Source organism: Orycteropus afer, unplaced genomic scaffold (genome assembly GCF_000298275.1).
Source record: "Orycteropus afer afer isolate SDZICR_OR568_19922 unplaced genomic scaffold, OryAfe1.0 scaffold00009, whole genome shotgun sequence".
In the NCBI taxonomy this organism is placed as follows: domain Eukaryota; kingdom Metazoa; phylum Chordata; class Mammalia; order Tubulidentata; family Orycteropodidae; genus Orycteropus; species Orycteropus afer.
This window is the reverse complement of record NW_006921596.1, coordinates 19,665,706-19,690,993: the sequence shown is the minus strand read 5'-3', so window position 1 is coordinate 19,690,993 and position 25,288 is coordinate 19,665,706. Positions and strand designations below refer to the sequence as shown.

The 25,288-nt window shown below is 57.0% G+C and overlaps 1 protein-coding gene across 1 annotated transcript; it reads right to left on the bottom strand.

Moving 5' to 3' along the window:
- Positions 1–3,393: 3,393 nt before the first annotated feature.
- Positions 3,394–24,892, bottom strand: MMP15 (matrix metallopeptidase 15). The gene is made up of 10 exons (XM_007947562.2): positions 24,731–24,892; positions 11,902–12,050; positions 11,140–11,268; positions 8,119–8,426; positions 7,622–7,783; positions 6,566–6,819; positions 6,175–6,313; positions 5,110–5,260; positions 4,841–4,956; positions 3,394–3,854 (listed from the first exon to the last, which is right to left on the bottom strand). Exons 1-10 carry the CDS (start codon positions 24,890–24,892, stop codon positions 3,394–3,396), a joined length of 2,031 nt encoding a protein of 676 aa, XP_007945753.1.
- Positions 24,893–25,288: the final 396 nt, after the last annotated feature.

Genomic DNA, 25,288 nt, shown 5'->3' with positions numbered 1-25,288 from the left:
CTCAAACTCTAAGCTATGCAAATGCAGGGAAAAAGACTGGAAGGAAATATGCCTAACTGTCAACACTGGCTGGCAGAATCATGGTGACATTCTTTTTGTTTCTCATAATGTCTTACTTTTCCTACTTGGGAATTAGCAAAATATAACAGAGAGCAAGGATGCTGAGGGACTGGGGGCTATGAGGAGCCCAAGGTCTATTTAGGTTAGAGCCTTATTTTTCTAAAATCTTTTCCAAGATGCAGGTTCCTATTTAATCCTAGGGTGGAAGTTGTTGTTGTTATGTACCAGCGAGTCGGACCTGAGTCATAGCGACCTCTCCTTGGGCTTCTGAGGCAGTATCACTACGGAAGTAGATTGCCCAACCTTCCTTCTGAGGAGCGGCTGGTGGGTTTGAACCGCCAGCCTTCTGGTTAGCAGTCAAGTGCCTTAGGCACTACGCTACCAGAGCTCCCAGGGTGGAAGAGGGGGAGGTTAAGGCCCCAGGCAGGCTTGGCCCACTCGAGCTGGGGTCTGCTGGGCTCTCTCTGGGCATAAGGGGGCCCAGCTTCCCTGCCCACCCCACCTGAGACCTCTTTTAGTACATCTGGCCACTCAGCCAGTGTGCCTTCAGCCTCTGAGGGAGGAGAAAGGGCCTTCCTCAGATGAGCTGTTCCTTCAGTCACAGGGTTTCTGCACATAACAGCTTGGGGGTGGGAAGCTCCTTGGGTAGTTTCCTGAGGAGCTGGGGTCTCTGCCAAGTCTCTCCTCTGGCCTTGGCTCTGAGGAAGAGCTCAAGGAGAAAGAAGGCCTCTTGTCCTCTTCTTTCTTATCCTGGGTTTCTCCTCTATTGCCCCCCACCTGCCTGGTGACCTCCAGTGTGGCCCAGGGTTCAGGCAGAAGGCAAGCCTAGGGGGTGGGGCCTGCAGATGCTGGGGCTTCTCCAACAGGAAAGCTGACAAGATGGCTTCACCCTGGACCCCCATGCTGACCACAAAGGGCCCTGTGTGTAAGGACCTCCTCACAGGCCATTTCCTAGCTGAGACTGAGAGGTCTCTGGGCTTCCAAGGGCCAGCATTTCCTACTCTCCTCAGCCAGTTTTCAACACAAAGAGAGGAAGGGGTGGGATCAAGGGGGAGTGGAGCTGGGGAAGGGGTGGGGCCTGGAACAGAGGCAGAGACCCTGCCCAAGAAGTTGTGGAGCCCTGGCCTGCCCCATGGGTGGGATGGGATCCCTAGTATGGTTGGTCACTGCATTTTGGGGAGCCCAGGCTAGGCTGAGAGGGTGGGCAGGGATCCAAGGCAGACCACCTGGCTCACCAGTCATGCCCAGGTCTGAGAGGTACCTCAGCATCCTCCCCAGGCTGGGGGTGGGGCTTGCTTTCTGCCCCATCACCCTCTGACCAAAGTGCATGGTGAGGGGAACCAAGGTGGTGCTGTTCCCATCTCTCTCCTATGCCCAGCTCTGGGCTCCTGTCCAGGCTCTCCAGGCTGCCCAGAATCCAGGCTGGATCAGTGGTAGGGTTGGGTGACCTGGCCCATTCTTCCCACTCCTCCCAACGTGGAGGGGCGTGTGGGAAACTGGGCTGCTTCAACTGATGGCAAATAACTCCTCCGTTCCTTCCCTGACCACCCCAGCTGAGTGAGCTCAGGTCCCCGCCTCTGGTCAGTTGAGGGTGGCCACCCCTCATCTGTCCACTACCTACCTCCAAGGCTCGGCTCCTCTAAGGCTTTATATTTCCAAAGGCCATTGGGAAGGAGCCCCCGCAGAATTAAGAACACAGCCACTGTGGAGTAGGGGGGAAAAGGCCCCAAATCCCAGCCTGGGCTCCACCCTCTGCAACCACACCCTCTAGCCCCTCCAGCAGTGAACTCCAGTCCAGGTTCTTAAAAACAAGGCCACGCTTGCCAGCTGTACAATTTAATCAGTGCAGATTATTTACAGAAATAAACGGATGGGGGTGGGCACTGAGCCCCTACCACCCCTGGGCTGGCTCTCTGGTTCTGCAGCAGTAAGGGGGAGGGAAACTGTGGGACTCACACTCAGAGCCAGACCACCAAGCAGCTGCCCCATGAGGAGATACTGGTGGGACACTCCTGCCCCCAGGGGCTTCGGGGATGCTGGGTACGTGCTTAGGGCTCAGGGGACAGAGGGGACAGAGCCAGCTGTACAGTACCGTTTCCCATAGCAGCCTTGGCCTCCTGCTGACTTTGGGAAGGAAAAGAGGAAGGAAGCTTCTCTGTTCTCAGGGTTCAGCCCAAGGAGGGGCGTCTCCGTGGCCATGACTGGCTCCTCGGAGCCTTCCACAGCCCCATCCCAATCTGCGTGGGGGGACGAGCTGCTGGCCCCTCCTCACCAGCATCTCTCTCCTTAGTCCCCAGGGAGGACAGAAAGCTAGAGGGCAGGGACCTAAAAAACACTGGCAGCTGGAGCCTGACGCTGGCAGAGCTGGGACCCCTGAGGACAGGTGTGGTGGGAGCGGGCTAGAGGAAGCCCAGGGAAGGAGTCCAGGTGGGTCACAGCTCAGAGAAGAGAAAGTAGACAGGGGGCTTGACACCCAGCCTGGGGGGCGAGGCTGGTGCCACCTCTTAGGGAAGGGGCCTTAGCAGACCCCTTTTGGTCCTTGGTAAGGCAGGCCCAGGGCCCCTTCTCTAGAGAGAGGAGGTGTGGCCCAAGGGGTACCTGGGAGCTGCCAGCTTCTCAGCTGGCAGGAATAGGATGGGGTTGGTCTTGCAGGCACAAGGAACCAGGGCTGTTGGTGCTGTCAGGGTGGGTTGGGAGGAGTCCTGAAAAGGACTCAGGCCAGTAACTGCCCACCCCATCCCCCTCACCACCTTGGGCCTGGGGCTGGCCCTGGTAGAAAGCTCGTTCTAAGGCAGGGAGAGACTCAGGTGGTGGAGATCTTGGTAGTTTCCAAAGTGAACTGAGGCTACCGTTAGGGCCCTGGCTGGGGCTCAGGCTGCGGACCGGCCAGGCCTCCTACTTCTCCCCCATGGGCTCAGGGTGGGAAGAACCTTGACAGCCCCCATATCCTACACCCACTCTCCCAACTCAGGCCTTCTGTCCCTCAGCTCTTCTGGCTGTGGCACCCTACCTGTGGGTGAGGGCCTCATTCCCTATCTGGAGCAGAACAGCGTTTAGAAAACTCTAAATGCTCTGCTCTGAGGAACAAAGGGACCCCTGCTCAGTAAAGTACAAACAAACGCTCAATTAATGTGCAAAAAAAAAAAAAAAATAGATACCTGGGCATAAATAAACAAACAGGCCAGGGCTGGCAAGGGATATTGAGGGTCCAGAGAGGCCTGTCCAAGGCTGAAGGAGACCTGGAAGGCTCTTGCTGGGGTTGGAGCCACCTAGAACTGCAGGCTCCGCCGGGCCGGGCCCCTAGCACCATGGGAGCAAGCGGCCCGCGTGCGGTCAGACCCACTCCTGCAGGGAGCGCTTGCAGTAAAGGAGCATGCGCGGCGCGCCCTTGCGCTGCATCTGCACCAGCGCGTAGGTGAGGCCCAGAATGCACAGCAGCAACAGCAGCGGCACCAGCACCATCACCACGTTCACCGTCCGCGCCATCTCGTCCATCTGCACCACAACGCGGCTGCCTCCGTCCTCGTCTGACCCGGCCTCGAAGTCCCCCTCCCCGCCGTCGGGCCTAGGCTCCGCCTCCTCGCCCTCCTCGCTGTGGCCGCCTGGCCCAGGCTCAGCGCCCCCATCGGGGTTGAAGGGTGGGCGGGCCACATCGGGCCATCGTGGCCCAGGCTCCATGTGCTCTTGGCAGCCCATGAAGTCCCGCAGGATGGACTTGGGGTAACCGGGCTCCATCCGCAGGCGCTCATTGTCGAACTTCCAGTATTTGGTGCCTTTATAGAAGTAAGTGTAGGCTGCAGGGCAAGCAGGGAGGAGGGAACTCAGTCTGGATCCACCCGCCACCCAGAGCCACTCCAAGTGGATCAGAATGTGCTGAAGGGGCCCCAGCTCTAAAACACCCTCCTTCTTACTTGCTTTCCTGAGCACGTAAACGTTCTCCATTTCCTAATTTACTCAGGTCAGGCTGAGGTTCAGAGAGGGGAAGGTTTAGGTCAAGGCCACGACTAGGATCCTGGGCTTCCTCACCCAGGCAGACATAGGTTAGCATCACAAAAGGTCCAACCCTCCTATCCAGGCTGCTGGGTTGGGGGCTGCAGTCACCCTGCTGCCTCAGTGGTGAGCCCTGTCTCGTAGCAGACCTAGTATGGAGCCCAGCTCTGCTTTGGACACATCGCCCATGTTCCATCAACCCCTGGGAGGGCCAGGTTTCAATTAAGGGCTGTCTGTGCTCCACTGAGCACATGCCTTCAGAGGGGCTGCAGGGCGGTGCTGTCCCACACAGCTCCTGGGACAAACCGGAGCACTGGCAACAAGCAGGAGACCCCTGAGCCAAGAACCAGAATCCTGCTGGAGAAAGGCAACGGACCCCAGCTGCCTGTGGCTGGGCCACAGTGTCATAGTGCGATGGCGCCTTCCTTCCAGGCAGGTAGTGAACACCCTGGATGCCCCCGGTGCCTGTGTGTAAGCCAGGCTCGTGTACAGGGCTCTCTCACCCACCTCTCAGGTCGGGACACAGGCTGATCTGGGCTGGAATCCTGGCTCCACAGCTTCCTAGTAGCTGGGGGATTTGGGGCAAATTATGCAAGCTCTCTAGCTTAGTTTGCTCGTCTGCAAAAGGGGCCCATATGACATAGGGAGGCCAGAGAGGCTGTGCTCGGGACACGCCCAGCCCAGAGCCAGACACAGATGTGTCCTCTCTGCATTGCCAGATGACCTTGGGCAAGCCTTGCCTGTCCCCTGGTGATTGTGTATGTGGGGTAAGACCTGGGCAAACTGGTACCTGCGTCATTGCTCAGGAAGGCCCCTTTGGGGGAGGCAGGGATCCCCTGCCAGACACTGATGGGCTTGGGGTAGCCAGGGTCTCCATGCTGCGTCTCTTCATTGAAACGCCAGTACCTGTAACCAGAAGCATGCAGCTGTGGACCCAGAAACCATGCTTGGGCCTGGTGTCCATTCCCCGTAGGCGGTGGCTTCTTTTCGGATAGGCCTGAGTGTGACGGGGTCTGGCGGGGCCCCTGGTCCCTTTAGGGGGAGGAGCATGCTGCTCACCTGTCCTCTTGGAAAAAGAAGGTGTGGCCTGTGGGCTCCCACCAGATGGCTGTGTCAATACGGTCATAGGGGATGCCCAGGCCATAGCTGGTTAGTGGCTGTGGGTAGCCAGGCTCCAGGTTTGCTTCTCGGAAGAGCCAGTAGCGGTCACCTATGGGGACCAGCAGGAGGCAGTATGAGGACAGACCTGGGGCTGAGGGGTCCGTGTGGGGAAAGGACACATGGAGTACTATTTGGGGCCCACAGATCCATTCCCATCCTATGCCACTCTGATCACACACACACACACACCCGGTACACATTGTCACACACTCCTGACAACATTCAAGTCAAATCACTTGTACATCCCACACAACCAGTACTCAGGGGTACATTTATATGAACGCAAGACACCTGTTCACACACACACACATACACACACACACTACACCCAGGCCTTTGTTCCCACGTGAACATGTCCTGCCCCCACTCACAGTGCCTGTACAGAGAGAGGAGGAGGAGCCCTGTCTGACCCTGGGTCTGGGGGCTGTGTCCCTGGGGCTCCCTACTTTCAATGTCAGTAGGGAGCTCCCACCTTGATGAGGCTCAGGCCAGTGGGGCCGGGGACACAGCCAACAGATCAGTGCTGTTGTCTATGAGGCCTTCCCCAGGGAGGCAGGCCCTGGAGGGAGGGCGTGTGGTAGGGGGCTCCGTGGTCTCTGCTTAGATCTCACTTGGAGGACACATTTTTATGAGGAAGGGGCTGCAGAAGGCAGCCAGGATATGGTGGGAACAGAAGGCCCAAGTGGCAAGGATGAAGGGACGTGAGGCAGAGCCCCTGTGCTCAGAGGAGGGACACACACTTACCCCATCAGAGCAGCCTCTGGCCTCCAGGGTCCCAGGGGTCCCCCAGCCCCTTGCTGTCCCCAGTCCTGCTCAGCCTCCCAGTGTGAGCCCACAGTGAGGGGGACAGGAGCTGGCAGGCATCAAGACATGCACTGTAGCCTTCCTCCCTCAGGCCGGCTGGGTCCGAGGGCAAGCCAGAGGGCAGGCCAGGAAGGCTGCCCCACCCCTGCCCCAGCTCACCTTTGAAGAAGACAAAACGCCCATCCTGGCGCTCATAGGCAGCACTGATGTCACTGGGCAGGCCGCGCCAGAAGTGTCCGATGGGCATGGGATAGTTGTCCAGGACACGGTTGTGCCGGACCCGCCAGAACCAGCGGCCCTGAGGAGAAGCTTGGTGTGAGCTCACAGAGCCCGGTCCTCTGGCAGCTCCTTCCAGGGTCAGGGAGGGCCCGGGGGACTGAGGGGCTGAGAGCCTGGCCCAGGCTGGGAATGGCACTGGGCTTGCTGTGGGACCCTGGGCCAGCCTTTGTCCTCTTGGGTGGAACAAGGCTTCACAAGGGTTGGTGGATAGTATCCTGCCTGAGCCAGGCCCGAGGGGCTAGGGAGGTGGGGGATGGGGCCAGGGTCAGACCTTGAACACAAACATCTCCCCACGTAGCATGGCCACCGTGTCAAAGTCCCCGTCGCAGATGTTGGGGCCGTACTGGTCAGGCTGCTCCGTGGCTCGGGGCTGGGCTGGGGGAGCAGGCTTTGGGGGCCGCTCTGGCTTCCCGCCTGGGGGAGGGGGCTGGGGGGGCCGAGGGGGCCGGTGGTCTGGCCGGCTTGGCCGCCGAGGTGTCACAGTGGGGAGGGGCCGGGTGGGCTGTGGTTGACCATCCGGGGTGCCTGTGGGTGAAAGCAGGGGTTGAGGGGGCAGCCCTGAGACCTGGCACCCAGGGGGCTGTTAGGCTGGAGAGACCTCTGCAGCTGCACCCAGGTGAGAGGCCCTGTCTGTCCACAGAGATACCTCCCTCACCTCCACCATCCTCCCGGACCTGGCTCCGCCTCATACAGCCATTTTCCACCTCCCACACTGGGCTTGGGTCACAGCATCCCTGAGGCTGCCTCTGCCTCCACTTCCTCTTGGGGACAGCCCCCTCAGGAGGCTCTGGGAAGCAGGCTCCACGCAGAGTACGGCTCTGGCGTCTGACAGCTTGAACTCTGCCAGGCGCTCACTCATTCCTGGGCTGTAGGGGGATGCAGTGAGGTGGTGTCTCCACCCACTGCCAGGACTGCCCCCAGAGCCCTCAACACTGGAGGCTTTCTCAGGTGGGGCCTGGGTGGGGTGCACCTGCCTCAAAATCCCTGGGAAATGATAAAGCATCGGCACTCAGCTGAGAGCCCAGGACAGAGCAAATGGGCCCCTGGGACCCCTGGGACCCTCTTGGTCTAGTAAGAATATTGCTGAGGAGGAAGGTCACACGTCCCCTCCAGGGCCCTGCCCTGGACCACAGTGAGGGTGATGAGTGAGGGACAGGCCTTGGAGGCTGCCTGGCCTTGCTTTCCGGCACCACCATCTACTCACTGTGTGACATGGGCAAGTCTGGGCTTCAATTTCCTTATCTACAGTAGGGGACAGTGGCAGTGGTTATGCCACGCCAGGCTGGGAGGGGAAAGCCCACTGGCCACGGCTGTGCTGCCCACTCACCGTAGAGTTGCTGGATTCCCCGGAGGTCGTCCTCGGGCAGCTGGAAATTATCTGTGTCCATCCACTGGTAGAATGGCGCCATGATGGCACTGGGGTTGCTCGAGTGCTCCAGCCCCAGTGCGTGGCCCAGCTCGTGCACTGCCACCAGGAAGAGGCTGTTCCCTACAGTGGGGGCAGGCAGTGTGGTCGGCTCTGGCCCACCCCGGGCTCCCAACCACCCTAGGCTGAGGCTGCCAGAGAGCCTGCCCTCGCTTCACACTTGGAAGTGGCTGAACTGCTCTGACTTCTGGACCTCAGTTTTGACATCTAAGAAATGGGTACACCGATCCCTTTCCCTTCCTACCACCCCTTGCAGACTGTGGGAGAACAGACTAAAACAAGTGCCAGTGCTCCAGAGACCCGCAGAGGGCAGGCTGTGCCCTTCCAGCCCTCCGGCTGCTGAGCCCACCCAGCTCCGACGCTGCCCTCCCGGCCCCTCCCTGGCCAGCTGTCCTCACCATGCAGGTCAGTGCTGGAGAAGGTCCACGGCTCATCTGCATCGAAATGGGTGTCCCCGCCCAGGCCGGGGCCAGGGAAGTAGGCGTGGGCCAGAAAGCCGCCTGTGCCGTCAAACGGTGAGCTGTCGCCATGGAAGCCGGAGGCAAAGAGTACCATGATATCAGCCTCCTTCTGCCGCCGCAGCCGGATGTCCTCATAGGGCACCTCCTGGAAGACCAGGGGTGTGGCCTGCTCCCACACGCGGAATGCCCTGCGTACTGCCTCCAGTGAATGGTACCAGCCCAGTTTCTCTGTGTAGTTCTGGATGCTGTAGGTGGACAGGGAGACACGTGAGCAAGCCACGGCCTGGGGTTCAGGGCCACAGCACCCACTGGGTTGGGGACAAGGGACACATGTTCCCACAGAGTGTACGTAAGGTATGAGGTGGTGTGTGGACAACCAGTTGCCATGGCATTGACTCCAATTCATGGTGACCCTATGATATCAGAGCAGGGCCGTGCTCCAGCGGGCTTCCTATGGCTGTGACCTTTCCGATGCAGACCACCACGCTGTCATTCTAAGCTGGCCCTGGATGGATGTGACCTGCCAACCCTTTGGTTAGTGGTTGAGCCATGTAACTGTTTGAGCCACTTAGGTCTAGTGCATGGACAACTCCCCTCAGTATCAACTGTTAGTGACTTTGATGTGATTTTGAAGACCAGAACTAGCAAGCCTATCAATCCCAGTTCATGAAGATGTCACTTATAAGGTTACACTGTGGCAAATGTACTTATTTTAAGAACAATGTCAAGTCAAGTACAGGTGATTATGTGACCTAGGGAAAGTTCTAGAAAGTGGGATGCAAATGGCTCAGGTTTGGAAACGCAGGCCAAGTGTTTCTGGGCATTGGGCACCAGGGTCAGGCAGGCCTGAGTTCACATCCTGGCTCTAACATTATCCGTGTGACCTGGGACAAGTGGTTTGTTTTTCTGAACTCCAGCTTCTCCATCTGTAAAATGGGGGAAGGGCGGTAGTGCTTTCTTCATGGGGTCTCTGGGAGGACTACCTGAAGTAATTCATGTAGAACACATGGTATGGAGCCTGGCACATGACCACAGCAAGACGAGGCCTGTTATTCATTCAGTTTCTGTGCACTGGGCACATTTCTGTTGCATGTGATGGGCATGTGTTGGCTGGTGGAACCATTAACTCACTCTGGGGCTTGGTGTCTAAGTGACTGACTGCTGGAGCTGCCTTTCCTCGGGGAGATGGAGCTCTGGGTAGGCAGTGGCTGGACTGGAAGTGGGGGAGCCCGTGGGGACCACACGGGACTCAAGGCACACTCAGCTTGTAGGGGTGGAGAGGCTTGGGGGGAGGGTCTCTTGCCCGAGGACTCAGCAGAAAGGACCCAAGGCTAGGGATTTTGCAGCTAATACACTGCCTGCCCACCTATTGGGTGTCTGGGTTCTTCCAGCCCTCCCTCCGGCTCTTGCTGAACGCCTGAAGCCTCGAGTTCCCAGGTGGTACAAATGGTTAAGAATTTGAGTAGGCCCAACCGAAAGGTTGGTGCTGCTCTGCACACATGCGATCACCCTGAGTCAAAACTGACTCAACTATGCCTGGCTGTTGTTAGGTGCTGCCAAGTTGGTCCCAACTCATAGCATCCCTACGCAGCAGAACGAAACATCACCCGGTCCTGTGCCATCGTCACAATCACTGCCATGTTTGGGCCCATTGTTGCAGCCACCGGTGTCAGTCCATCTTGTTGAAGGTCTTCCTCCTTTCTGTTGATTCTCTGTTTTACCAAGCATGATGGCCTTCTCCAGGGATCGGTCCCTCCTGATAACATGTCCAAAGTACTAACATGAAGTCTCCCCATCCTTGCTGCTAAGGAGGATTCTTCTGGCTATACTTCTTCCAAGACAGATTTGTTCGTTCCTCTGGCAGTCCGTGCTACATATTCAGTACTCTTTGCCAGCACCATCATTCAAACACATCAATTATTCTTCAGTCTTCCTTATTCACTGTTCAGGCTTCAGATGCATATAACTCAACTCACTGCCGGGAGTCGGATCTGACTCACAGCGACCCCCCGCTTGGGCTTCTGAGGCAGTATCACTACAGAAGTAGATTGCCCCATCTTCCTTCTGAGGAGTGGCTGGTGAGTTTGAACTGCCAGCCTTCTGGTTAGCAGTCAAGTGTCTTAGGCACTATGCCACCAGAGCTCCTACATGCATATAAGGCTATGAAAATACCATAGCTTGGGTCACGTATACCTTAGTCCTCCAGGTAACATTTTTGCTTTTTTAACTCTTTTAAAGAAGTCTTTTGCAGCAGATTTGCCCAGTACTCTATGTCATTTGATTTCTTGAGTGCTACTTCCATGGCTGTTGATCCAAGTAAAATGAAATCCTTGACAACTTCAATCTTTTCTCCATTTATCATGATGTTGCTTATTGGTCCAGTTGTGAGGAATTTGGTTTTCTTTATGTTGAGGGTGTAATCCATGCTGAAGGCTGTACTCTTTGATTTTCATCAGTAAGTGATTCAAGTATTCTTCACTTTCAGCAAGCAAAGTTGTGTCATATGCATATCACAGGTTGTTAATGATATCCCTTTCTTCATATAGGCTAGCTTCTCGAATTATTTACTCAGCATACGGATTGAAAGGATACAATCTTGATGCACATCTTTCCTATCCCTTAAGCTGTGCTGAAAAAAAGAGTGCCTGAAGCATCTTTCCCTGTATCGGGAGGGCCCAATTTGGACAGTGCAGAACCCCAGCCTACCTGGGAGAGCCCAGGCTGCTGGGGGAAGGGATGGGCAGAGAGCAAACTAGAAGCTAGAAGGGCCCCAGACCTCCTAGGAGGGAGAGATGGGTGTGGGGCCCGCCTTCCTCAGTGTGGGAGTTCCACCAGCCACCCCGGGGTGTGCTGCTGGGAAAGGATGCTTTTCAGACAACACAGCTCGGAGCTTGAGCTTCAGCCCAGGTGGGGAAGGGGAGGCTGAGGATGTCCCTCCCTGGGCAGTGGAGCCCCTACCTGAAGGTCAGGTGGTGGGTGTTCCACTTCCTCCCGGTGAGGGCGTAGCGTTTCCGCCGCCGCCGTAGGTTGGCCTTCACACGCACACCAAACTGATCGGGTACCCCACAGCGGGGCCGCTTCATCCACCTGGGTCACGGGCATGGAGGAGTGAGCAGTTTCTCCTTTTCATCCCTGCCTGCTTTGGCTCTGCCTCTTCCAGGCAGTCCACCTTCTACTCCCCACCTCATCTTACCTCTGGCCTCAGAGCTGCCCCTCATATGGTTTTGGGGGAAAAGTCTCTAGGCTTAGGCTTCCCCATCTGTAAAATGGGTATAACAACCCTGTACTGGGAGACGAAGTGTTCAGTAATGGCTCAGGAACAGTAAAGCCCTCCCCACCAGCATCATTAGGGACTGGGGGATCAGGTCCTTAATGTGTTACACTTTGTGTGTTCTTACTGAGAACATGAGGAGTCCCATCACCTGTTAGATTCAGAGCAAGTTTAGCTAGACTATCCTCTCCAGGGCACCGGGCTGCACCTCCCCATTGCCATGCCTATGGCAGACATTACTAATCAATCTCTTTCCTGCTACGATTTGATTCTGCCTTAGGAGCTTTCTCCTAAGGCTTCAGGCAGCCTCTACCCACCAACAGGCACTGGCATGGAGGAACCAAACCATCTGCCATCTATTATCAAGGCCATTTTTGAATGGTATTCCATATGCTAAGCCCAGGGCCGGGGCCAGTGAGGTCTGGGAGGGGCCCAATGGCAGGACTTACATCTTGGTCTCTTCATCCAGCACACCAGTGACAGGGATCCCGTAGAAACGCTGCATCTCGGCCAGGGCTGAGGCCAGGATCTGGGCAGAGCGCATGGTGGACATGTGGCGGCTGGGCTGTGGCAGGTAGCCATAGAGCCGCAGCCAGTTCTGCAAAGGAGAAGCTGCAACTCAATGCTTGCAGGACCTGGCGTCTCTGAACACATAGTCTGCATCAGACCACGTCTCAGCATCTCCAGCACCATCTCCCCATCTGAGCTGCATGACCGTGAAGCTCTCATCGGCTCTCTCTGCTGCCACCACCCCTAGAGGCTGCTCTTACACAAGAGCCAGGACAAAGGGACTTTAATAGTCAGGCCTTGTCAGTCTGCTGAGAAGCCTCCAAGGACTTCTCATCACAGAGTAAAAGCCAGTTCTCACGGGAGCTACAGGGCCCATGCCATCAGACTTCACTCCGACCACTGGCCCCAGCCAGGCACATTCCCACCTCAGGGCCTTTGCACTTGCCCCAAGCATCTGTATGGCTCGTGCCCTCATTTTCATCAGGTCTCTGCTTCAACCTCATCTTATCTGAGAGGCTTTCTCTGACAACTATGGCAAAGAAGGCCTCGGCTGTGCACCTTGCACTCCCTCTCCTCCTTCCCAAACTTACCACTTGCTGCACCTAGGTAGTACAAACCATTTGCCGCTAACCAAAAGGTTGGTGGTCTTAACCCAACCAGGGTACTGTGGAAGAGAGGCCTGGCAACCTGCGTCCATAAAGATTAAGGCCAATAAAACCCTACGGAGCAGTTCCACTCTTTCACACAAGGTTGCCATGAGCTAGAATCCACTGACGGCAATGTTTGGTCTTTATGATGGGGCACTGGTGGTTCAGGGGAAGAATGCTTGCCTTCCACGCAGGAGACCAGGGTTCAGTTCCCGGCCAAGGCATCTCACGCACAGCCACCATCTGTCAGTGGAGGTCTGTGTGCTGCTGAACAGGTGTCAGCAGAACTTCCAGACTGAGAGACTAGGAAAAAAGGTCTGGCAATCTACTCCTAAAAAGCAGCCCATGAAAACACTATGGATCAAAAGGGTTCAGTCGGTGAGCCATCGTGGGGAAGAGGCAGCGTCTGTCCTGCTGTGCACAGGGTTGCCCTGAGGAGGGGGCTGACCCACAGGAGCTACGTACGACAAGCTTGCTTTATTGTCTCTCCCATAAGAACAGAAGCTGTGTCCACCAGGGCAGTCCCCAGTTGCTGTACTTATTAGTGCACTGGCTTCTCAGGGTGGGCCACCTACTGCTCCAGTCAGACTGCTGGGAACCCCAGAGGGTTCAGAGCCTCTTGAAACTGCATCAAGTAGGAAAACCAGCCCCTTGGCACTGCTCCCCCATGAGCTCTAAACTCCTGGGAAGGAAAATGGACTGAGCCCAGCCCAGTCCAACAGGGTGGGACAGACGGCATCAAGTCCAGTCCCTCCTCTACCACAAACTCTTTCCCCTCTCGGGACCTCAGTTTCCTCACCTAGGAATAGTTTTGGGTAAAGTGTGGTGGTGATTGAGGGAGATAGCTCTTGGGAAAGCAACACCCTCCCCACTTGTCCACCCATGCACCTGTCCACTTGCCCACTCATACACCCCACCCACCTACCTGCCTGGCCACACATTCACCCTGCCACATCTTTTCTGAGTACTCTCTGTGCCAGTACCATGCCAGCTAGTACTGCAGGGACCACTTGAAGGCATCTTGACCTCCAAGCACTTCCAATCTCCCCAGGAAGATCATGCACACTCACAGTGCAGAATTTACACGTGTGAGTCTGTGAGTTGATCGCTGGTGGTCATGGCAGATGATGGATTACCCTCAGGGCTCCAGGGAGCCATGCTGAGCTGTGCTAAGAAAAGGCGTTCTGCCTTGTCCACCTCACACCCTTAAGGGCACAAGAGCATGGCGACCACTGGGTGGGAGGCTGGTGAGCAGCAGCCAGGAGTGGTGGTGGGCCTTGGGCACATGGAAGTGTGTCCTCTGAACTTTCCTTACTGAACCTGGGTTTCTGGAGGCTCGCTCTGAGGGGCTCCAGAAGGCAAGGGCTGCATATTAAGGGTCCACTAGAGGGACATGGTGGCTGCTCTGGTTGGCTGGCCATGACCACATTATCTGTCTGCCGCCAACATCACATCCAACTCCTCGGCTATTTGCTCCATCAGTGCCATCTGAGAGTTCAACCCTGGCACTTGGCCAGGCCCTCGGTGTGGCCAGCCCAGCTTGCAGTGCACAGGCTGCTATGGAGGAAGCAGCAGCTGAGTGAGGAGGGCAGGGCTGAGAAACTGCAGGATTGGAGCCAGATGCCCAGCCATGGCGGTCAGGCCTCTCGGGACACAGGGCAACAGCCACGAAGCAACGAGGCAGAGACACGGAGCTGAGAAACAACCATCAGCTCTGGTGACAGGCAGTACTGGGGACAAGTCTCGGCCCAGCCCTTTCTGAGGTGTAACTGTGGGCACACCCAGCCTTCTTGTGCCTCAGTACATCATTAGTACAACAGGGCTGTGTTAGGACCTGCCTCTTCCCCTGAGTCTGTGAGATTACTTGGGAAAACTCACACTAGCTTGGCACTGTGCTGTGCACGGGTAAAAACAAAAAGCAAACCCGTTGCATGAGTGAACTTCAAATCATGGCGACTCCGTGTGTTACAGAGTGGAAGTGCTCCTCCCCAGGGATTGCTTGGTGGTGATTTTTACGAAAGCAGATTGCCAGGCCTTTCTGCTACAGCACTGCTGGATGGGTTTGAACCACCAACCTTTAAAAACCAAAATCACTGCTGTCGAGTTGGGTCTGACTCATAGTGACCCCTCCTTGGGTTTCCAAGGCTTTAGGTCAGCAGTAGAGTACAAACCGTTTGCTTCACCCAGAGACCTTTGGGCAGGGAAAGTGCCCAATAAATGTATTACTAATGACTTGAAGTTGGTGAGGCAGGAAGACAGAGATGGGGACTGGTTGTCTTAGGACAGACTCTACCAGCAGGGGTGAAGGGCCCAGGCTTCATACCACTGGCCACTGGCCAGGCCCAGCAGGGCCTGAGGGCCGGCAGCCTAAGGTGAGGGCAGGGCCCATGGCCTTCTCACCACCCTCCCAACCTCTCTGGCCCAGGCCAGCTCCTTCACATACCGGCAACATCAAATTCTTTCCAGGAAAAGAAACCTCTCCACTGAAGCTCCGTGTGGGGTGTGTGGGGTGTGTGTATGTTAACTGTACTAAAAGGTCAGAGGTTGGGGGTCCATCACCCTTAACGGAAATGGTTTTCCTGAAAATGTTTGGAAAGAGCTAGAAGGTGAGGCCAGCTCAAACCGGCAAAAGGCATCTTGGAGTGGGGGGAGGGGAGGGGAGCCGGCTGCTGACAGATGAGGGCACCTCTACATCACCTATTTGCATAAGGTAAAAATATCTCAGGGAGTGTAATCACAGGCCACCAAGGGGCTGATTAGCTGTGTCTGCAGAGCCACAGCGACAGACTGAGCGAAGGAGTGGAGGCTCCTGGGGCTGGGGCCCTGGGGAGGGAGAAGGGAAGCTGGGCCGTCTGCAGTGAAGAGTTCCTAAGACTGGGCCGAGGGGGCCCCTCCAACCCCCAGGGCAGCTCAAGGGCTGACAGGAAGGCCCCTGGGAAGCAGAGAGCTTGTGTCTCAGGACCAGCCAAGCCTGGACCTCTCAGCCTCTTGGTGACTAATGTCTCAGCCTCTGCAGGGAAGGAGAACCAGAGGCTATGACAGGCTGGCCTCTGGGCAGTGGGGGGGGGGGGGGGGATGGGGTAAGCAGAAATGGCTTTGGCATCGACCAGCCCTGAGCCTCTGCATGACAAAGCGAGGAGGCTGATGGAGTGTGCTGGATCCTGGCAAACGCCTACTCAGGGTGACCAAGGGTGGCCAAGGGCCAAGCAATCCGTCAGAGTGGCAGCAGACGCCACCCTCAGGGCTGTGGGCTTTTTCCTTCTCCCAGTGTCCAGGAGGAGGTCTCCTGTGACCTACAGCTGTGCTCACTGTGACAAGTCCAGAAGGTGAGGGCACGTTGGCAAGAAGAGTGTCGGGTGGGGTGCACAGGTACATGCTACAGGTGAGGGGAGGTAGCCTGCACCCCTCAGAGCCCGCTTGATGAGGCACTCTGCTGCCAGGGCTGAGAGGGGTGTGTCCCGGTCCCAGAGTGGGGGAAGGAGCGGTGTTCAAGTCTGTGCTGGTCCTAGAGTAAATACTGTCTCTTACTCAGGCTGGGTAAACCAAGTAGGCAAAACTATTTCTCTGGTGGGGAAACTGAGGCCTAGGGAGGCAAGTGGCACAGTAGGGAAGGATTTGAACCAGCACTTGGTTTCCTCTTCCTCCTTCTTCTCCCCGCTACTGAGGGAAGGCTCTGAGGCCCCTCCTACCTGCAGCCCAGGATAGGGGAAGGGCTGCTACAGGGAGCCCACCCCTCCTGGTTCTGGGCCACAGGTTCTCTCTCTCTCTCTCTCTCATCTATCTATCTATCTATGTATTATTGTGATTTGGGTGAACGTTTACAGAGCAAATTCACCTTCCACACAGCAGTTCACTTACACTTTGTCTCATGACACTGACCACAATTTACACAATGCAATAGCTCCCCTCCCACTTCCTCCCTATAGTTACCTCTTGCCTGTGTCCATCCTTCTATGCAGTCTTGCCCCCTCAGCTGTCTCCCTGTGCATAAACAGCCCTCCTTTCTCCCATGATTGATCTCTCCAAGGAGTGTATCTACCTCAGGTAAATGTTCAACTCATATGCCTATCTTTTGTTTGGTTGGAAGCCACAGGTGTGGGTTCAATTCCAGACCTGAAGGGTAGCTAGGGGCCATAATCTCAGGGGTTCCACCATACTCTATCAGACCAGCAAACCTGGTGCCACAGGCTCTCTTGAGCTCTGGATCCCATTCCCTAAGTGTTCCCCCAGGATGCTTCAGGTGAGTGTCTGGCTTCAGGCAATGAGACAGGTCATCATCAGACGCCATCAAATAGATTCTACTATTATCCTTATTACATAGATATGGAAACTGGGGCTCAGATAGTCTGAGGGTTCCCAGACCCCAGGAGAGGCTGTGGGGCTGAGAACCTGCCATGGGCCAGGCCCTCCACCCTCATCACCCCTTTAATGCTCACAGAACCAAAACTAAACCCACTGCCCTCAAGGCAATTCCAATTCATATTGAACCGATAGGACAGAACAGAAACGCCCCATAGGGTTTCCAAGGCTGTCATCTTTATGAAAACAAACTTCTACAACTTTCTCCTATGGTCAGCTGATGGGTTTGAACCACTGACCTTTTGGCTGGCAGCTGAGCATTTTAACCACTGTACCACCAGGGCTCCTTTAATGTTTCCAACCACCCCTAAAAGGCAAAAGCATTATAATCCTTATTTTACAGGGAGCAAAGCTCAGGGGTCCACCTAGGGTCACACGGCTGCTCTGAGCGTGAGCAGTGCTGTTGGACCAGGCTGTTGCTGAAGCGTTACCCACACTCCTTGGCCTGGGGCTGGGGCTCCGGCTCTGGCCCTTCTCAAGGAGGGTGCAGCACAGCACCGGGTCAGATGTTCAACCCGCCTCACATCCTGTGTCTCGGGCTGGGTCTGGGCTACATGAAAGCCACCTCCTAGGGCTGCCAAGTAAGCACCACCAAGGCAGGCCTGCAGGGAGGGGTTGTCTGGAAAAGAGCCGCCAGATCGATACAGTGCATTAAAGCAGCAGGCCCAGGAGCAAGGCGGGGCCGTGCCCACAGCTGCCACCACAGCCAGCACCCTGGGCTCAGATAGGCCGAGACTGCCAACAATGCCAAAAGCCTCCTCCCACTGGCCCTTATCAGACCCCGAGCGATAAGGGCCATCCGTGCTGGGCTCTGCTTTGCTTCTGTCAGCCCAGCTCCCTCGGCAACCCCAGGCAGAGCTGTCCAGTCAGGCACAAAGGAATCCTGTCAGAGCTGCCAGCGATGGGTCCAACCCCCAGACCTTTGCGGGCTGTCTGAGGTTCTCATTGAGCCCAGCTCCCCTATCCCACACTCCATTACTGAGGGCTTGTGGGAGCAAGCCAAGACCTTGCCGGTTCCACAGTGCCAGCTGTGTGGACAGAGAGCTGGGGTTGATGGCCGCCAGGAGCCTGGGGAGCTAAAGCCTACAGAGGTCGGGCATACTCCAGCCCCCAGGCCACACTGTCTAGGGGATCTGAGCCAGGAGCCCACTCGCCAGCTGTGGGGCCCTGGGCAAGTGCCCGACTCCTCCAGTCTCAGGTGGAAGGGCCTCAATGCCATCTCCGAGGCCTCCACGGATCACAGCTGGGCAAGAAGTCATGCAGTCTCCGCTTGCTTCCCTCCAGTGACTGAGTGCTCATGGCCCTCGAGGTGGCCCAGTCTGCCTTAAGTGGGCAGAGACTGCTAAGAGGCTGGTCCCCAGGCTGATCCTTAGTCCTGACTGCTTATCCACATGCAGGCCTTCATGTAATTGCAGGTGCCCAAGACACCTTCTCTGAGCCCCAGTCCCCTTGTCTGCAAAATGGGGCTGAGACTGTCCCTCCCCCGCTGCCCTCCAGGGTTGAGCGCGCAAAGGACAGACGGCTAGTGAAGGAGGGGGACCAAGCCAGGCCATCCAGTCCTGGGACTCTGCCTTTATAACAGTTATAGAAGGCCATACTTGCTTCCTATAGGTTTAAATCCGTCCCCCACCATGGAGGAAGGCACCCAGTCCTCCTGACACCTGGCATTAAACAAAGGTGAGGGTGCGGGGACTCCTAGAAGGTGAGGACAGCAAGGGCCGTGGGGGATGTCGAGCCCAGAAAGCAGGAAGGAGGAAGAACACCTGAGTTTCTGCCACTTCTCCACCCTGCACCTCCCAGCCCCACCCCCCTGCACTCTTCAACCTTGAGGGAAAAACAAATGGGGCCTTTGGCCAGTGAGTGGGCAGGGCCATGTGAAAAAGGCCTCTATTTGCTGGTAGTTTGGGCCTGGCGGGGTCCCACCTGGAAACCGCTGTACAGGTGTTGACTCCCAGGTGGGCCTGTCCAGAGCGCAGAGCCGGAGTGGCTGGACAGGTGGGGGTGGAAGGCTGGGTGGGTCTGGGGAGGTCTCTGGGATTACCCGGGACAGGGCAGTTCTTGGCCCCACCTCTGTAACCTCCTTTCCACCTGGCTCAGGCCCAGGAAGCAGGCTCCTGCCGGGTGGAATTTCCACAGGACAGCAACCTGGGCTCTGATCTGCAGCCTTTAACCCAGCATGGGGGCTGGGAGCTCGGGCTCCAAGGCAGACAGATCTGGGTTCAAGTCTAGCTCTGCCACTCCTGGGCGGTGGGATCTGGGGTGATTTCTCTTACCACTCAGTCTCACTTCCCTCTTCTGCAGACTAGAGTAACAACAGTACCTACACTCACAGAACTGTGGCCAGGATGAAATGGGAAAAGGCTAGGCACTCACAGGGGCTGCTCCTCACTTGGACCGTGGACAGAACCAAATGCACTGAAGGTGCTCCATAGGTTCACTGAGGGGCTGAAGTCCCCACTGACAAAGCAACACTTGATTCCTCCTGGGCCCCACGGGCCAGCCACTGGTCGGCATTTTATACATAAGTACACCGGATCACCCTGTTATCTCCATCCAATAGACAGTATTACCAGTCTTGTTTTAGAGTCAGGGAAACTGAGGCTCAGACGGGTTCTGTGACTTGCCCAAGAGCAAATGCCTTTTGCTTCTCACTGCCACTGTATTTTGCTGTCATCTGGCAAGCGCTCGCTATGTACCAGGTACCAGGTACCAGGTGCCATACTCTTGAGCACTGGACATGGAGCTAGAGTCTAACCCCTCAGGGGTGGTGGTCACGCCTGAGGGAAGGACAAGGCAGTGCCCATGCGCTAAGGGTCAGCCTTGGAGAGCCCATACGGCTCCAGAGGTACAACCATCAGGTGGCAATAGGACGTGGGCATCTCTGAGAGTTGACTCGTGGCTGGGCTGGTAACCAGGTCTTCATCTGTTGGCCCTGATTTTGAAGGCTACTCATTTCCTGCCACCCCCAGGAGGGGGATAGGATCTGGTGAGAAATATCCCTCTTGGGCTCCGACCCAGGCCTAGCTTGCTCACCTCTGCTATTCTTGCCTGGGCTGCAAAATCTGTGCCACCCCCCCCCCTTACCCCAAGGGCCCAGCCACATTGCCACTGGTCTCCAGACATTCCTGGAACTACGGTCCAAGTGCGGAGCAGCCCCTGGGAGTCCTTACTGCCCAGGCAGCGGAGCTTATCAGCCATTGTGTGCCTCAGGCCTGGAGGGTTTAGCCACCTTCAGAGTCTCAGATCCCACATTCATCTCTGGAGTCCTCCCAGGGCCTCACTGCAATGGAGAAAGCTCTAAGCAGACAGCCCCCAACCTTTCTGTTTCTGGGGACTCAGAGAGCACATCTCCACACCAAGCAGAGTTGGCCATGGGCTTTGCCCCACCCGAGTGTCCGACTGTGGGAGCTGGGTCTGCCACAAAGAGCTCTTGGGATGACACTGAGGATGCCAGCTTTGATCAGAGCTGGGGAGCAGCAGTGCCCCACCCCCACCACAGCTGAACTCAGGCAGAAGCCAAACTCCTAGCTGGACCCAGATGACCATGGCAGGGAACATCTGCATCAAGCACCGAATGGGGCAGTGAAGGCCGCCAGAACCCAAGCGCTTGGCATTGAAGGGCTTCCCGTGCCTGGCAGCACTGACCTGCACCCTGTGTCCAGAGCCTCCCTCCCTTGGAGAAGAATCCCCCCAGCTGGTATCGGGGGGCAACGGGTACTTGGCAGGGTAGCAGTCTTCTTTGGGGCACTGGATATGTTTGCCTGTTGATTCCTCTCTACATGCAGGGGTGTCTTTTAAAAGTCACCACCCTTCTTGGGGGGGGGGCAAAGGAAGGCATTTGTATTCGTGGGTCCTGGGCAGATGAGTGCGATGTCTCCTTTGTCTTGAGCCCAAGAGAAGGCTGTCCTCCTACAAGGAGGCAGCTGACTCCTATTTGAAGCAGCCTAAATATGGAGGACTAGGTAAAGGGTGGAGCATGAATGGACAGACCAATAGGACCCCTGGTCACTGGCTGTGTCCATTAGACTAACCCTCCCTGGATTTTGAATTAGGGACTATGTAGAAGAGTGGCTTGTTGGCAGCAAGAGGACAAAACAGTAAAAGGCAGAGAGAAAATTCTGCTTCTAGAGGCAACCCCTCCTTCCTGGAGGGCAGGCCCAGGGGGCCCCTGCAATTTTTACTCCATATTTAAGAAAGGATATTACAAGAGACCAGTGGGGCCCTTAGAGACCGGCATGGAAATGGGCAGAGAGATTCTAGCACCTGAAAGTGGAGCTGAGGCCTCTCAGTCAGACCTGAAGGTCAGAACGCGAATCCATGCCAAACTCTTTGCTCATCCTTCTCAGTTGGTGTGTGGTGGGTCCATGTTCTAGTGATGGGGGCACCACACCTGTGAACCCTGGGGACCTGAGTCATCCTTACAGGAGGAGCTGAACCCTGAATTTGTAGCTGGGTAGCGGGTGGGGAGCCTTGGGAGGAGACCAGAGCATCTCTGATGGCAACCAAAGGGACTAAGTCTTCCAGGTATTGTAGCCAGAAAGATCAGGATGGACACCTGAAGAAGGGAGGACAGGCACACAAGGTGACATCCCAGTCAGGCAGAATCTGGATCTGTGCGGGACAGGTTTGGCCATCCCATCTGGTTCCCTGCATATGGGCCAGGCTGGGGGCTCTCGACTGGGGGATGGGGCCCTAACATCTGAGGACCCATCTTGGAAGGTGTGCTTTCCTTCCACCTGATTTCAGTTTGATGCTCAGGGTACCCGGCCTGGGACATGGGAGAGTGGGTCAGTGGTAGCTTCTCCCAGGATGACAGCCTGCTGGCTCCTGGCACCTATGCTAGGCTCCCTGATTCCTTGCTGTTTGGTACTGTCGAGTTAGTTCCAACTCACAGAAAGCCTACGTACAAAAGAATGAAACACTGCCCAGTCTTGCACCATCCTCACCAACGTTGCCATGTTTGAGCCCATTGTTCGAGCCATTGTTGCAGCCACCGTGTCACTCTGCCCCTTCTTTTTTGGCTGACCCTCTACTTTACCAAGCATGATGTCCTTCTCCACGGACTGGTCCCTCCTGATAACATGCTCAATATACATTCCTTAGCTTGGTGAAACTACCGTGGGTTCTATCCTGGGAGGGAGAGGAAGGAGAGAAGTGGATGGCCTTGGCTCACTTGGCTCTGCTGCCAAACTGCTCAGGGAAGGTCCTGCAATGACCTGTCAGACACCTGGGGCTGTGGGGATTGTCAGGCGAGGACGAGAACCCTTCTCCAAGGAGTGCCCAAGGCTGGTCCTTCGACACAGTAGACCAGGGACAATTCTCCCACAGCCCCTGGCAGACGGGCTGGCTGCTGAGGCCATCTGAGCTTTAGACCAAGATCTGGCCAGACTTGACAGGGCTCCAAGGGCTGGGGCAGCCTACCTGTCTATCCACCCTGGCTTCCAATATTCAAACCAAAAAAACAAAACAAACAAACAAAAAAAACAAACTCACTGCAGTCAAGTGGTTCTCGAATCATAGTGACCCCCTCCTTGGGTTTCTGAGAAGGTACCTCTATGAGAGTAGATTGTCCAGTCTTCCCTTTGGAGGAGTGGCTGGTGGGTTTGAACTGCCAGCCTTCTGGTTAGCAGTCAAACGCCTTAGGCACTATGCACCAGACTCCCTCCAATACTCAAGGGTCCTCGAAACCTTGCAGTCTCTTCCAGTAACAGCCCCAGGCCCAACTCAAATTTTCCCCTAGGAGAGGGCTGTAGGCCAGTCACAGAGTCCCAGGCCAGCACCACTGGCTGAGGGCCATAATCCATAGTTCTAACACAACCAGGGCTCTGTCTGCCTAGAGGTCCCAGGCTGCTGGGAGAGAAGAGTCCAGGTTGGGGGGCAGCAGTGGAGGGGCAGAAACAAAGGAAAGTGAACACTGCTCCCTCAAACCACAAATCCCAGCGGCTGGCTCCTGGACGTCTAAGGTGCCAACTCATCATGCATGACCCCAAATTCCAGGATGGTTTATAACTGCTTCCTGTATGGACATATCAAGGGGCCCTGGTGGCACAGTGGTTAAAGTGAACAGGTACGAACCAAAAGGTCATTGGATTGAACCCACCAGCCTCTCTGGTGGAGAATGATGAGGCAGTCTGCTTCCAAAAAGATTTACAGCCTTGGGAACCTAGTGGGGCACTTCTACTCTGCCCTATGGGGGTCACTATGAGTCAGAACAGACCCCACGGGCAATGGGTATGGCATCATCATCCCTAAATAGATTATAGAGTCCTCCAGCATAAGTCTTGAAATTCTTCGGTACTCTACTCCATAGTATGGCAGGTGGGCCCACACAGCACTTTCAGAACCTGGGTCACAGCCTGAGTGGTAATGTGCACCAACAGAAACCCCTTATAAATGCCTGACCCTGGCTGGGGGGCATGGGCTTAGTTCCCAGCTGGCCTCCTCCCAGGGCCTGGCTCCTTACAGCTCACCCTAGCCTGGCTAGGAGGGAGAGCCCAGCAGGTGGGCAACTGGCTGGGAGGTATGTAACTCGAGCCGAGCCTGGGAGGACTTCCCTGCCCTTCCTCCAGGCTTTTATTAAAGCAGGGCGGGGAAGGGCAGGCTCGCAGCGGAATAATCTCCCAGGCAGTCCAGGGAGGTGGAGAAGCTGCTGGGGGCTGGGATGGAGCACCGATGCGGCTGCAAATAGAAAAAGCGCTCAGGCCGGCAGCCCAGGAGCAGAGGCTCCAGGCCGGCCCAAGGGCGCCGAGGCTGAGGAGTACCTAACACTCGGCTTGGTAGCCCCAGCGCACAGGGGCCACTAGGACGCGTCTCTTGCCCTCCTTCTGGACCAGTTCTGTCCTCACGCGTTCCAGGCAGGGAGTAGGGTCTTGGGAGTCGGAGAGAGAATGGCCCTGCTTTTGCTCTGGGGCAGCAGAGCTGGCGCCTTCATTGTCCCAGCTCTAGAGGACAGAGCTGGGCGACCCTGTGGGGCGGAAACGCTAGCCAGACCCAGTTCTGCGCCACCAAGTCGCCCCTGGTCACCCGCGAGACAGATTCAGAAAGGGTACCTGCGGGGACTTCAACAGGACTCTCTGCGAAAAGACAGACGCGAGGAACGCTCCCTCTAGGATCTGGGCCTTGGCGTAGGGGCGCAGGGTGGGAGGAAGCGCTGGGGAGATAGGGTCTCTCCCTTGGACCCCACTCGGCTGTGGCGCGGCTTCCGCTCAAGAGCCCAAGAAAGTAGCCAAAGCGTCACTTAACACGGAGTCCGCTGCCTCTGCAGTTGGCACTCTCTCCCCCCATCCCTGGTCGCTGTTCCCGACTCGGCGTCACCCAGACCAGGGACTCCTAGGCGGAGACACTATCCTGCTCCGTACGCTCTGTCTTCCTCCAGCCCCTAGCAGCCCCTTTCCCACTTGCAAAGAATGTCACTGCGCTCCCGCAGGGCTCTCGAGGAATCAATCGGCCGGAGAAAAGGAAGGAGGGAAGACAAGGACGGGGGGCGGCGGGAGCTGCTCACGCCACAAGGGCCGGGAGGGTCAGCGCCCAGGGCAGAGCTGTAGGAGCAGAAAGCAGGCGCAAGCCTTATCACTCCAGGGTTTGCAACGAGGTGCATCGCAAAGGGCGAGCCAGGGAGGGGCAGCCGGCCTGGTCCTCCTTTCCTTCCCCGCCCCCCTTCCACCGGGGACTCCCCTCCCGCCACCCCCAGGCTCCAGGCTGCGAGTGTGCACCGGTCCTACGCCCCGAGCCCGAGACCAAGGGGCAGGGCGGAGGTCTTTACCTCGGCGTTGACTTCTGCGTCCTCCGCCGCTGCGCCGCGGCCCAGGCAACCCAGAAGCACCAGCAGCAGCGGCAGCAGTGGCGGCCGCGCCACCGCCTCCCAGCCACGGAGGAGGCTGCCCACCCAGCCTGGCCGCCCGGGCGCGCTCCGGTCGCCACTCATGTTCTCGGAGTCTGGCCGGTGCTGGAGCGCGGCACGCGGGGCTCGCTCGCGGGCGCCCGGGCCCCGCGCGGGGCTCGGAAACTTGCGAGGCACCCCGGCTCCCGGCCCCGCGGGCGCACGACGGACCTCCTGCTCCCCGTCCCTGCTGGAGCCGCTTAGGCCCCTTCGGCAAATTCCCAAGTCCGAGAAGAAGCGGGCAGGGCGGTCGAGGAGCGCGGACTGGGCCCACGGGAAAGGGAGCCGGTCGGAGCCGCCCGCCGCCAAGTCCCGCTGCCTTGGCGCCCGGAGCTGGGGGCCCGGCTCCCGAGAGCGAGCGCAACTCCTGAGCCTTTGTCTGGCTCAGCGCTCCGGCCGCCCGGTCCCGCGGCGCCCCCTGCGCGCCCAGCTCCCTCTGTC